The sequence below is a fragment of the Bombus impatiens genome, unplaced genomic scaffold (genome assembly GCF_000188095.3).
Source record: "Bombus impatiens unplaced genomic scaffold, BIMP_2.2 scf_0452, whole genome shotgun sequence".
Classification (NCBI taxonomy): domain Eukaryota; kingdom Metazoa; phylum Arthropoda; class Insecta; order Hymenoptera; family Apidae; genus Bombus; species Bombus impatiens.
In genome coordinates, this window is record NT_176871.1 from 1,316,500 (window position 1) to 1,330,789 (window position 14,290).

General features: G+C 36.6%; 3 protein-coding genes across 4 annotated transcripts; all 3 read right to left on the minus strand.

Annotated features, from left to right (window-relative positions):
* Nucleotides 1-730: 730 nt before the first annotated feature.
* LOC100741347 (odorant receptor 67c-like) lies at nucleotides 731-3,301 on the minus strand. 2 transcript variants are annotated; one of them, XM_003490525.4, is made up of 4 exons: nucleotides 3,028-3,301; nucleotides 1,807-2,281; nucleotides 1,277-1,507; nucleotides 731-1,175 (listed from the first exon to the last, which is right to left on the minus strand). In XM_003490525.4, exons 1-4 carry the CDS (start codon nucleotides 3,208-3,210, stop codon nucleotides 835-837), a joined length of 1,230 nt encoding a protein of 409 aa, XP_003490573.2. In that variant the 5' UTR covers nucleotides 3,211-3,301; the 3' UTR covers nucleotides 731-834. The 2 variants fall into 2 exon arrangements, with proteins under 2 accessions (XP_003490573.2, XP_024224236.1); XM_024368468.2 differs by having other exon boundaries at nucleotides 2,991-3,157.
* A 2,551-nt stretch (nucleotides 3,302-5,852) lies between these two features.
* LOC100741468 (odorant receptor Or2-like) lies at nucleotides 5,853-8,499 on the minus strand. Its single transcript, XM_024368471.2, has 4 exons — nucleotides 8,296-8,499; nucleotides 7,144-7,618; nucleotides 6,373-6,603; nucleotides 5,853-6,271 (listed from the first exon to the last, which is right to left on the minus strand). The coding sequence occupies exons 1-4, from the start codon at nucleotides 8,431-8,433 to the stop codon at nucleotides 5,931-5,933; spliced, it is 1,185 nt and encodes a 394-aa protein (XP_024224239.1). The 5' UTR covers nucleotides 8,434-8,499; the 3' UTR covers nucleotides 5,853-5,930.
* A 2,754-nt stretch (nucleotides 8,500-11,253) lies between these two features.
* On the minus strand, nucleotides 11,254-13,884 carry LOC100741586 (odorant receptor Or2-like). The gene is made up of 4 exons (XM_003490527.4): nucleotides 13,685-13,884; nucleotides 12,537-13,011; nucleotides 11,766-11,996; nucleotides 11,254-11,664 (listed from the first exon to the last, which is right to left on the minus strand). The coding sequence occupies exons 1-4, from the start codon at nucleotides 13,820-13,822 to the stop codon at nucleotides 11,324-11,326; spliced, it is 1,185 nt and encodes a 394-aa protein (XP_003490575.1). The 5' UTR covers nucleotides 13,823-13,884; the 3' UTR covers nucleotides 11,254-11,323.
* Nucleotides 13,885-14,290: the final 406 nt, after the last annotated feature.

The following is a 14,290-nucleotide window of genomic DNA, read 5'->3' on the forward strand; positions in this document are numbered from 1 at the left end:
TTCGAAATGTCAGCGTGGTTTCAAGCTTGTTGGTATGTACATGTATATTTATTGCAATATCCGCATTTAATGCACAGAGGACGTTGTTCCCTCCGTATGCCATTGTACCATGACGAAATTAGAATATATTGAGCATTTTTTTTATATAAATTTCGTCTCTCAATTTTCTTCAGCCGCTGATTACACGCTTTCCGCTGTACAGCGCCTGGAAACACGGACCGTTTGTACAGATACTATCGATTCATGGGATAAGTAATATGTCCCATCGCTAGACGCGATAAGATAACCAAGCAATTTCAATTTTCTTCTAAGTTATTCGTTCCAAAACCAGTGATACCTTCCTAATCTATTTATACTCCAAGAAATTCCAAACATAGTGTTTTGTGATTGAGAATATGTTCAATAGCCAATTCCATATTCATATGAAAAATATGGAGATAGAACGCGAACGAATAATATATACCAGTTTTTACAGGCAAACAGCATTTAATTTCAATACGTCACTAAACAAACTTACATTACTTACCATAATTAAATCTGTATTTATATACCATCCGTTTAAATGTGTATTTACGTATACATATATTTCCAACGTTTTCGACGCGTGGTATTCCGCGATACCTAAACGACACTGTTGTATCTTCTGTCGGTCATTGTACGAATTAGTAACTACAACTTATTGAGTCGATTTTCTGCGCACATTCGACATTCGATAATTTGATTTTGAGCATTTGAAATGAATATTGAATCACCAAATATTTTAATAATACTAATTATTTTATTGTACTTTATTAGATTAACATGACTTCCTAGATTTCTACATTATACAAGTCCTCAAGCAGTTACCATTACTCGTAGAACTGAGAGATACGACATAGATGTTTTTATAATACTCATGTAAGTTTCCATATTAACAATAAAAAATTTTCCAGCCTTCAGGAAAACTGGATCCTGAGTTCTCATAATAACATAAATAATATCTTTTGCAACACTTGTCGGTATATCGTACCAGCTGCTGAAATACACCGAATCACCGATGCCTTCCATTTGACGCTTTAAATATTCGCCCACGTAGCTGTATGCAAATAATTGCACTAACAGAGTGCTCAGTACTATAAACGATTTTATCGTCATGACGATGTTTCCAACGCTCAGAGCGATAATGAATTGAAGTCCTACAAACAGATGCAAATTATCACAATACATTAATCGTATTTAAATAAACTTACGCCATTGTGCTTCGCGTCATTTTATTAAGTGATGTAAGAATGTTCACCGCTTGTACAAATAACAATACAACTCGTGAATAGTTGCACTGCCAAGATAGAGCTGATCGTCTCGTTCAGCATCTTAGCTAGTTTCAATAAGTAAACATGCCTCTTGGATAGTACGATGAAATGTTCTATTGTTCTTTCGTTGTCGTTGCTCAGTCTCGTGAAGTCGAGCCTCAGAATTTCCACCTGGCCACACAGGTGAAATATAATACCGAAGAACAACGAATCACTACCTAATTCATATTGAAAAATAAATAAGCAAAATACTAATGCTACTTTCGACATGTATCGGTATTAGCATCTCATTGAATCCAAACTCATCAATTCCATTTTTTTTCAAGTACTTACTTTCTTTGTTCGAAATTTGAACTCGACATCTCAACAGCACACAATAAAAAGCTGGATATGTAATTTCAAAGTATATGCAACACATGTTGCCCCTACTTATCGATCTCTTGCACTTGTCAAATTGTGGAATTGATTCGCATGGCTACTGGCAATGAGTAATTCGTAAAACAAAATGATACAGTACCTAGATTTCCATTGCTCGTTAATAACAACATCAAGTACTCCACGATAAAAACAATGAAGTATAAATTGTCCGGCATTTTTATAAGTGCCATTACTTTTTCGGAAGGTATAGGATATTCCGGAATATTATCTTTCGTTACGTTAACTACATCTTTCACTTCCTCCCCAGCCAGCATTGGCACAGACATGAAAAGAGTTGCGCTGAAATATGCGAAAAGTACCACACCAATACCTGCCACTCTGCCCATGTAAGCGTGTCTTCGCAGTATCACGCCTTTCTCTTGGTCATACAATTTGTTATAATCCTCAACAGCCGAGGTGAAGTTCGAGATAAGTCCAGCCGGCTGAATACGAAAACGAATGACCTTTGACACAGCCAGAATGCCGCAGGATAGTATTACTAATGCGTCGAGATTTTTCTCGGCGTCGTTGCTGTCTAAATACATCTCCGACTGCACGATCGTTAACATTAGTAGCTATAAAAGAATGAGAATTTTTAACCGTGCCAATTTCACCTACTCAGAAACCACATTTTAATTTCCTTTTTAATTCACTATTGTTTACACAATTTCCCTGCCATGATAAAATTTATTGAAAGAAGACATTTGTTTCTGAAGAAGAACACAAGTAATGTGCAATGATAATAAAGTCTTTCTTTAAAGTTTCTTTAAGTAGGTCTTGTTTATACAAGAATGTTCAATTATTTCAGTTATCCATTAAATAATTTTTGTACTATAATGATATCCACTGACATGCGAGATTAAAGAAACACTTAATTTCTGACTGTGCAATCCCCACGAGAAGCTGCTTATGCTAATATTATAATATCTGCTGAATACTCAAAGTACAATAAAACAAATTATCGCGCGTCATTTTACATCTAAACAAAATTTTTTAATGTCTGTAGAATCTGTTAAATTTGAAACACGTTCGAAACGAAAAAGCAGCTTCGCTTTCTCACTCTACCACATGATGCAGAAAACTCTGTGGAAAAATTTCAAAATGATTGCTGTATGCTTCCTTGTTAAGATTTTATAACACTTGTAATATCAGCAACTTTTCGGTGAAAATTGTGTATTCCTTTAATTTTGCACGCCGGTGTATAATAAATAAAATTTAAATATATATCACTAAGACAAGTTCCACGTATTTGTTCACACAATTCTTGTCTCCGAGTATATATACGTGTTAACATCGAAACAGAATGGCAAAAATTTCGTACCAAAAGACAACTTGTGATTATGACACGCATAGCGGAAAAAATATTGTAGTCTTGAAGAGGCCAGGTACCAACAGGCCACGACAGGATCTTCATCGGAGTCATCGCGTAAGCGAAATCTTTATTCAACGTCGCCTTCATGTTCACAACACGAAGGTCGACAAATAATACTGCGTAATCGTGCATATGCACCCTTTCTTCCTTCCCTCATGCTCACGAATTGTATTTCTATGTTCCGGTTTATCTTTTATTCTACTATAATCGCTCAATTATCTATCGTCCAGTGGGCACAAGAAAATTCTAGTGTGGTTTACTTTGTAGAGAAATAATTTATTGCCATGCTTCTCCAGGATTAATAAATAATCCGTTGCTTCTGTCGTCCAGTGCCATTCGTCTTGAAAATTAGTTCGTGTTTTGAAAGAATATTCAACTTATAAATTGTTATACTACACACGCGCTTCGAAAATCGATCTGTGTTTACGTAGGGTATTCATCTTTCGTTGAAAATTGTCAGGCTAAAGTTTCAACGTTATGTAAGCAAATGTAAAGAATAAAGATCTATTTTCTTATAGTAACAAGCTACCCTTTCTTGTATGAAAAGTGGAAAAGCCACATTCGTCTAAATTGCAATTCGATTATTTTCCGTCTAAATTGTAATTCGATTATTTTCGTAGCAAGCAAATGGTGCGGTCGTGATGGGCGTTCTCGAAATTGCGCTTTAGAAAATTTCTTATTTATTCGCATACAACGATCCAAACCATTGCGTAATTATGTTTAATAGGTTATAGCATGCTTCGTACGTAGGTATGTTTGTGGAAATTTGAGTCGTCCATTTGAGAAAATTTCGCTCTTTGTCATCGAATTACTGTAATATCGCCTTTGCTCCACTAGCAATGCACCGAGAATGTAGAGAGGAATACATAGCACTCGCGATCAAATGGTCTTCATGTGCATCGCGTTACTTTCAAAACGAAGAAGTAAGAAGCCTGGTGCCTGTCGTATTTCTTTGAAAGTGAGTATATTCATCGAGAGGAACTTTCATTCTGTCACGTGGTATGACAAATTCCCACGATTCATTGCGAGTATTTTGCTAAGTGTCCCTTCGAGGTTGATACCATGGCAAATTGTAGACTGTTTGTGCGATCTCCCTGGATCGAGACTCGGCAGTGTCACGTAGGAGACACGAGAAATCACGAGATTGACAGATCACCGGTGAGATCTCCTTGCGTTGCAATTCGAACGTTTCACAAATAAGGTAAAGAATTAAATTTTAGATATAGTAGTAAAATTTATTGTACGAATCCAACGAAACATATCAGTTACATACGCAGATTCATCGAATAGTGGAAGTATGTCGCAATTGTAACAACTCTCTCACCTTGTTATCTCTCCGATTCGCGTGATCCTCCTGAAGAATCGGTGACGGAGTGGGTGGTGAGTGGGGCCCCACTACGTAAGGATGCGTGCTCGTCGACCCCCACTGGATACTATTCGAGAGAATTGAATGCGATGCCGGCATTGCACGTCTGGAAGCGATACCGACAGCAGCACTGTGTATACGAAGTTACACGCAGATCAAGCATCTGTCAAGCGAAACACGGTACGTAGACGGAAATTTGTAACCGACTTGGTACGGAAATCAAACCGCCTTTCGTATCCACGCTACGTACGTATCTCAAACCAAAGTATTACGGGTATAAACCGCACAGCAAATAACCGCCGTGTACAGCTGTAACGATTTCGTGAGACAGACACGTGCAGTTGGCCGTTCGCAGTTCCTTTCCACGCATCAGCCAGTGTGATTAAGACGCCAGTGTTCTGTGTTCAGAGTGTGCAGTTTAAAATTTGTAGCGAACGGTAAGAACACATCACGGAAAGTTTGTGACGAGATCGATCACTGCCGAGGTCGAATTCCCGACCCTACGCTGTAGCAAATTTTGAATTCACGTTCACCTGAACAGAACGAGCTGCTGGTTCTTGTTGTGGACTAAGGTGTTGTGCGTATCTCCATCTGATTGTCTGTCATTAGTGTGGCATCGATGCTTACTTGACCCGACAGATTTCGAGGCCTAGCAGAATTCGAAATGTCAGCGTGTTTTCAATCTTGTTGGTATGTACATGTACATTTATTGCAATATCCGCATTTAATGCACAGAGGACGTTGTTCCCTCCGTATGCCATTGTACCATGACGAAATTAGAATATATTGAGTATTTTTTTTATATAAATTTCGTCTCTCAATTTTCTTCAGCCGCTGATTACACGCTTTCCGCTGTACAGCGCCTGGAAACACGGACCGTTTGTACAGATACTATCGATTCATGGGATAAGTAATATGTCCCATCGCTAGACGCGATAAGATAACCAAGCAATTTCAATTTTCTTCTAAGTTATTCGTTCCAAAACCAGTGATACCTTCCTAATCTATTTATACTCCAAGAAATTCCAAACATAGTGTTTTGTGATTGAGAATATGTTCAATAGCCAATTCCATATTCATATGAAAAATATGGAGATAGAACGCGAACGAATAATATATGCCAGTTTTTACAGGGAAGCAGCATTTAATTTCAATACGTCACTAAACAAACTTACATTACTTACCATAATTAAATCTGTATTTATATACCATCCGTTTAAATGTGTATTTACGTATACATATATTTCCAACGTTTTCGACGCGTGGTATTCCGCGATACCTAAACGACACTGTTGTATCTTCTGTTGGTCATTGTACGAATTAGTAACTACAGCTTATTGAGTCGATTTTCTGCGCACGTTCGACCAATTTGATTTTGAGCATTTGAAATGAATATTGAATCACCAGATATTTTAATAATACTAAATATTTTATTGTACTTTATTAGATTAACATGACTTCCTAGATTTCTACATTATACAAGTCCTCAAGCAGTTACCATTACTCGTAGAACTGAGAGATACGACATAGATGTTTTCATAATACTCATGTAAGATTCCATATTAACAATAAAAAATTTTCCAGCCTTCAGGAAAATTGGATTCTGAGTTCTCATAATGACATAAATAATATCTTTTGTCACACTTTTCGGTATATCGTACCAGTTGCAGAAATACATCGAGTCACCGATGCCTTCCATTTGACGTCTTAAATATTCGCTCACGTAGCTGTATGCAAACAATTGTACCATGAGAGAGGCGAGTACCATAAATATTTTTACAACCATGACGATGTTTCCAATGCTCAGAGCGATAATGAATTGAAGTCCTAAAAACAGATGCAAATTATCCCAACATATTGATCGTATTTAAATAAACTTTTGCCATCAGGCTTCGTGTAATTTTATCGAGTGAGGTAAGAATGTTCACCGTTTGTACAAATAAGTATACAACTCGTGAATAGTTGCATAGCCAAGATAGAGCTGATGGTGTCGATCAGCATATTGGCCAGGTTAATTAAGTAGATATGCCTCCTGGTTAATACGTTAAAATGTTCCCTCGTTCTTTCGCTCCCTATTTTCAGTCTCTTGAAATCTAGTTTCAGTATTTCTACCTGACCGCACAGGTGAAAAGTGATACCGAAAAACAACGAATCGCTTCCTAATTTATATTTCAAAATAAATGAGTAAGATTCTTAAACTACCCTGAGCAAGTATAGGTATTTCAGCCTCTCCGAAGCCAAGCCAGTCAACTGCATTTGGTATACAGTTCTTAATTTAATTGTCCAAAGTGAATAAGTTCTAATCAACATTTCAAAAGCGCAAACTCTTCGTACGAAGTGTGACAAGAGAAATTACGAATATAAATCGAGCGTCACGTTTTAACGATTAAGTGTAGTGTAAATAAAACAAAGAATTTCATTCCATTTAAAGAAATGAAGTCGACCACACATTACGTACTTTTTGTTATAACATTCGCCTAGCAAGAAAGTATTAATTCCAGATTACGTGCCTCTATAAGTCAATCGAGTTTCGTATAATACTTTCTCTTTCTATCGCCAAAAGCAAAACAATTGTAATGGCAAAGTACATTTTAACAAATGATATTCGTACTTATCATTCATCACCACATTTCAATTTATGGAGTTAACTAGCGTGGCTTCTGACAATGAGTAATTCGTAAGACACGATGATACCTTACCTAGATTTCCAGTGCTCGTGAATAGCAGCATCAAGTATTCCATGATAAAAACAAAGAAGTATAAATTTTTCGGTATTTTTACAAGTGCCATTACATTTTCGGAAGGTATAGGATACTCTGATGTACTTTCCTCCGTTACGTTAACTACATTTTTCTCTTCTTTTTCAGCCAGCATTGGCACAGTTATGAAAAGAATCGAGCTGAAATACGCGAAAAATATCATACTGACACTAGTCACTCTGGCCATATAAGCGTGTTTTCGCACTATCACTCGTTTCTCATCGTCCCTCAATTCGTTATAATCTTCGACCGCGGACGTAAAATTCAAGATAAGGGCAGCAGGCCGAATACGAAAACGAATGACCTTTGACACAGCCAGAATGCCGCAGGATAGTATTACTAATGCGTCAAGATTTTTCTCGGCGTCGTTGCTGTCTAAATACATCTCCGACTGCACGATCGTTAGCATTAGTAGCTATAAAAGAATGAGAATTTTTAACCGCGTCAATTTCACCTACTCAGAAACCACATTTTAATTTCCTTTTTAATTCGCTATCGTTTACACAATTTCCTTGGCATAATCAAATTTACAATACAAAAATGTTCAATTATTTCAATTATATTAAATAACTTTTGTACTACAATGATATCCACTGGCATGCAAAATTAAAGGAACACTTATTTTTCGACTGTGCAATACTCACGAGGAGCTGCTTGCGCTATTAATACAATGCCAGCTGAATACTCATAGTACAATAAAACATCGTACAAATTATCGCGCGTCATTTTAGCTCTAAACAAAATTTTTTAACGTCTGATTCTTTTGAATTTGAATTTTGAATTTCGGAACGAGAAAGCAGCTTCGCATTCTCAGTCTACCACATGAATGAAACTTCTAAAAATAGTGGTTTTTTTGATTTAAAATGAGCATAGAATGATCGCTGCATGTTTCCTGGTAACGATTTTATAACACTTGTAGTATCAGCAACTTTTCGGTGAAAATTGGGTATTCCTTGAATTTTGCACACAGGTGTATAATAAATAAAATTTAAATATATCACTAATGCAAGTTACACTTTTTTGTTCGCTCAATTCTTGTCTCCGAGTATACGTACGTGTTAACATCGAAACAGAATCGCAAGAATTTCGTACCAAAAGACAACTCGTGATTATGACACGCAAAGCGGAAAAGATATTGTAGTCTTGAAGAGGCCAGGTACCAACAGGCCACGACAGGATCTTCATCGGAGTCATCGCGTAAGCGAAATCTTTATTCAACGCCGCCTTCATGCTCACAATACGAAGGTCGACAAATAATACTGCGTAATCGTGCACATGCACCCTTTCTTTTTTTCCTCATGCTCGCGAATTGTATTTCTATGTTTCCGTTTATCGTTTATTCTACTATAATCGCCCAATTATCTATCGTTCAGTAGGCACATTCCCGAGAAAATTCTAGTGGGGATTACTGTGTAGGTAAATAATTTATTGCCATGTTTCTGCGCGGTTAATAACTAATACGTTGCTTCTATCATCCAGTGCCATTCGTCTTGAAAATTAGTCCGTGTTTTCAAAGAATATACAACTTTCATAGCAAATGTAAAGAGCAAAGATCTATTTTCTTATAGTAAGAGGGTTACCGTTTCTTATAAGAAAAGTGGTAGAACTGAATCGTCTAAATTGCAATCGATTATTTTCAACGCAAGCAAGTGGTGCGATTGTTACCGGAAATTGCACTCTGAAAAATTTTTTACTTATGTGTATATACTGATCCAATTCACTGTATACTTATGTGTAATATGTTATAGCATCCTTTGTGTGCAGGTACGTTTATGGAATTTTGAGAAAGAGAATATTTTGTTGCCCCTCCTCGTCGAATCACTTTCCCTGTACGAAGGATGTATTGAGGGTGGCGAAAGGAATACGTACCTGTCACTCCCAAATTGTCTTCACGTGTTCATCATTACTTTGACAACACTCTTATAAAAATGTTCAATTATTTCAATTATATTAAATAACTTTTGTACTACAATGATATCCACTGGCATGCAAAATTAAAGGAACACTTATTTTTCGACTGTGCAATACTCACGAGGAGCTGCTTGCGCTATTAATACAATGCCAGCTGAATACTCATAGTACAATAAAACATCGTACAAATTATCGCGCGTCATTTTAGCTCTAAACAAAATTTTTTAACGTCTGTAGATTCTTTTGAATTGGAATTTTGAATTTTGGAACGAGAAAGCAGCTTCGCATTCTCACTGTACCACATGATGCAGGAAACTCTGTGGAAAAATTTCAAAATGATTGCTGTATGCTTCCTTGTTACGATTTTATAACGCTTGTAATATCAGCAACTTTTCAGTGAAAATTGTGTATTCCTTTAATTTTGCACGCCGGTGTATAATAAATAAAATTTAAATATATATCACTAAGACAAGTATTTGTTCACTCAATTCTTGTTTCCGAGTATACATACGTGTTAACATCGAAACAGAATGGCAAAAGTTTCGTACCAAAAGACAACTCGCGATTATGACACGCATAGCGGAGAAGATATTGTAGTCTTGAAGAGGCCAGGTACCAACAGGCCACGATAGGATCTTGAACGGAGCCATCGCGTAAGCGAAATCTTTACTCGACGTCGCCTTCATGTTCACAACACGAAGGTCGACAAATAACACTGCGTAATCGTGCATATGCACCCTTTCTTTTTTTCCTCATGCTCGCGAATTGTATTTCTATGTTTCCGTTTATCTTTTATTCTACTATAATCGCCCAATTATCTATCGTTCAGTAGGCACATTCCCAAGAAAATTCTAGTGGGGATTACTTTGTAGGTAAATACTTCATAGCCATGTTTCTGCATGATTAATAACTAATACGTTGCTTCTTTCGTCCAGTGCTATTCGTCTTGAAAATTAGTCCGTGTTTTCAAAGAATATTCAACTTTGATAGCAGGTTGTTGCTATACATTCTATATGTTCGCTTCGAAAATTGATCTGTGTTTTCGTAGGATATTCATCTTTCATCGGACACTGCCAGGCAAAGGTTACAACGACGTGTAAGCAAATGTAAAGAACAAAGATCTATTTTCTTATAGTAAGAGGGTAATGTTTCTTATAAGAAAAGTGGTAGAACTGAATCGTCTAAATTGCAATCGATTATTTTCAACGCAAGCAAGTGGTGCGATTGTTACCGGAAATTGCACTCTGGAAAATTTCTTATTTATGTGTATATACTGATCCAATTCACTGTATACTTATGTGTAACATGTTATAGCATCCTTCGTGTGCAGGGACGTTTATGGAAGTTTGAGTCTTACGTAAGAGAATATTTCGTTGCTCTTCATCGTCGAATAGCAGTAATATCACTTTTCCTGTACGATGTACCGAGAGTGGTTAAAGGAATACGTACCTCTCACGTTCAACTGGTCTTCACGAGTTCATCATTACTTTGAGAACACTCTTATAGGAAGCTGATATCCTCGGTAACTCTTTGAACACGAATGTGTTCATCTGATGGAATTTTTCGACTGGCAGGTGTTTCCGTGATTCATTGTCAGTACGCGGTTCTTTGCTAACTGTTGTCAAAGTTCATACCAGTGCGAATTGTAAGCGGCTTGCGTGATTTGTTCAAATAGAGACTCGACAGTATCGCCTGCGTAAACGTAAAGCTGCAGCTTTATAGGCAACTTCAGCATTAGGTCGACAGCTTTCAGTGCAAGACCGATGATGGCATGCGTGTTCAGGCAGACCAATAATAAGAAGCTTGATGTGATGATAAAGGTAATATACTAATTATATTTGGCTTTATGGCTAATTATTTCCGGACTACTCAATGTAGTAGAAAGTAGTATAAGTTATATGTTTCATCTTTTACAAGGAGCACCATTATTGTTGTCAGTACGTTGTCAAATTGTCCTACGTCACCTACCATATTTTAACCTTATTATATATTTAAATATGTACGTACATATACATATACATAATTCATTATTCGTCATTGCACGAAATATTGACTATAACAGCCTAGTAAGAATCTATTGCGCACATACGACTAACTTAATTTTGAATATTTGAAATGAATATTGAATCGTAAAAAGTAACACATTAAGTATTTTATTGAGCTTTATTAGATAAATATAACTCTCTCGGTTTCTATATTATATACAGCCTCAACCGTTTACCATAACTCGAAGCACTGAAAGATATGACATAGAAGTTTTTATGATACTCGTGTACGTTTCCATATTAACAACGAGGAATTGTCCTGCTCTCAGGAAAACTGGCTCTTGAGCTCTCATAATGACATAAATAATATCTTTTGCCACACTTTTCGGTATATCGTACCAGTTGCAGAAATACATCGAGTCACCGATGCCTTCCATTTGACGTCTTAAATATTCACCCACGTAACTGTATGCAAACAATTGTACCATGAGAGCGGTGAGTACCATAAATGTTTTTACAGCCATGACGATGTTTCCAATGCTCAGAGCGAGAATGAACTGAAGTCCTAAAAATAGATGCAAATTATCCCAACATATTGATCGTATTTAAATAAACTTTTGCCATCAGGCTTCGAGTCATTTTATCGAGTGAGGTAAGAATGTTCACCGCTTGTACAAATAAGTATACAACTCGTGAATAGTTGCATAGCCAAGATAGAGCTGATGGTGTCGATCAGCATTTTGGCCAGGTTAATTAAGTAGATATGCCTCCTGGTTAATACGTTAAAATGTTCCCTCGTTCTTTCGCTCCCTATTTTCAGTCTCTTGAAATCTAGTTTCAGTATTTCTACCTGACCGCACAGGTGAAAAGTGATACCGAAAAACAACGAATCGCTTCCTAATTTATATTTCAAAATAAATGAGTAAGATTCTTAAACTACCCTGAGCAAGTATCGATATTTCATCCTCTCAGAAGCCAAGCCAGTCAACTGCATTTGGTATACAGTTCTTAATTTAATTGTCCAAAGTGAATAAGTTCTAATCAACATTTCAAAAGCGCAAACTCTTCGTACGAAGTGTGACAAGAGAAATTACGAATATAAATCGAGCGTCACGTTTTAACGATTAAGTGTAGTGTAAATAAAACAAAGAATTTCATTCCATTTAAAGAAATGAAGTCGACCACACATTACGTACTTTTTGTTATAACATTCGCCTAGCAAGAAAGTATTAATTCCAGATTACGTGCCTCTATAAGTCAATCGAGTTTCGTATAATACTTTCTCTTTCTATCGCCAAAAGCAAAACAATTGTAATGGCAAAGTACATTTCAACAAATGATATTCGTACTTATCATTCATCGCCACATTGCAATTTATGGAGTTAACTAGCGTGGCTTCTGACAATGAGTAATTCGTAAGACACGATGATACCTTACCTAGATTTCCAGTGCTCGTGAATAGCAGCATCAAGTATTCCATGATAAAAACAAAGAAGTATAAATTTTTCGGTATTTTTACAAGTGCCATTACATTTTCGGAAGGTATAGGATACTCTGATGTACTTTCCTCCGTTACGTTAACTACATTTTTCTCTTCTTTTTCAGCCAGCATTGGCACAGTTATGAAAAGAATCGAGCTGAAATACGCGAAAAATATCATACTGACACTAGTCACTCTGGCCATATAAGCGTGTTTTCGCACTATCACTCGTTTCTCATCGTCCCTCAATTCGTTATAATCTTCGACCGCGGACGTAAAATTCAAGATAAGGGCAGCAGGCCGAATACGAAAACGAATGACCTTTGACACAGCCAGAATGCCGCAGGATAGTATTACTAATGCGTCAAGATTTTTCTCGGCGTCGTTGCTGTCTAAATACATCTCCGACTGCACGATCGTTAGCATTAGTAGCTATAAAAGAATGAGAATTTTTAACCGCGTCAATTTCACCTACTCAGAAACCACATTTTAATTTCCTTTTTAATTCGCTATCGTTTACACAATTTCCTTGGCATAATCAAATTTACAATACGAAAATGTTCAATTATTTCAATTACCCATTAAATAACTTTTGTACTATAATGATATCCACTGGCATGCAAAATTAAAGAAACACTTAATTTCCGACTGTGCAATACTTACGAGGAGCTGCTATTATTACAATACCAGCTGAATACTCAAAGTACAATAAAACATCGCACAAATTATCGCGCGTCATTTTAGCTCTAAACAAAATTTTTTAACGTCTGATTCTTTTGAATTTGAATTTTGAATTTCGGAACGAGAAAGCAGCTTCGCATTCTCAGTCTACCACATGAATGAAACTTCTAAAAATAGTGGTTTTTTTGATTTAAAATGAGCATAGAATGATCGCTGCATGTTTCCTGGTAACGATTTTATAACACTTGTAGTATCAGCAACTTTTCGGTGAAAATTGGGTATTCCTTGAATTTTGCACACAGGTGTATAATAAATAAAATTTAAATATATCACTAATGCAAGTTACACTTTTTTGTTCGCTCAATTCTTGTCTCCGAGTATACGTACGTGTTAACATCGAAACAGAATCGCAAGAATTTCGTACCAAAAGACAACTCGTGATTATGACACGCAAAGCGGAAAAGATATTGTAGTCTTGAAGAGGCCAGGTACCAACAGGCCACGACAGAATCTTCATCGGAGTCATCGCGTAAGCGAAATCTTTATTCAACGCCGCCTTCATGCTCACAATACGAAGGTCGACAAATAATACTGCGTAATCGTGCACATGCACCCTTTCTTTTTTTCCTCATGCTCGCGAATTGTATTTCTATGTTTCCGTTTATCGTTTATTCTACTATAATCGCCCAATTATCTATCGTTCAGTAGGCACATTCCCGAGAAAATTCTAGTGGGGATTACTGTGTAGGTAAATAATTTATTGCCATGTTTCTGCGCGGTTAATAACTAATACGTTGCTTCTATCATCCAGTGCCATTCGTCTTGAAAATTAGTCCGTGTTTTCAAAGAATATACAACTTTCATAGCAAATGTAAAGAGCAAAGATCTATTTTCTTATAGTAAGAGGGTTACCGTTTCTTATAAGAAAAGTGGTAGAACTGAATCGTCTAAATTGCAATCGATTATTTTCAACGCAAGCAAGTGGTGCGATTGTTACCGGAAATTGCACTCTGAAAAATTTTTTACTTAT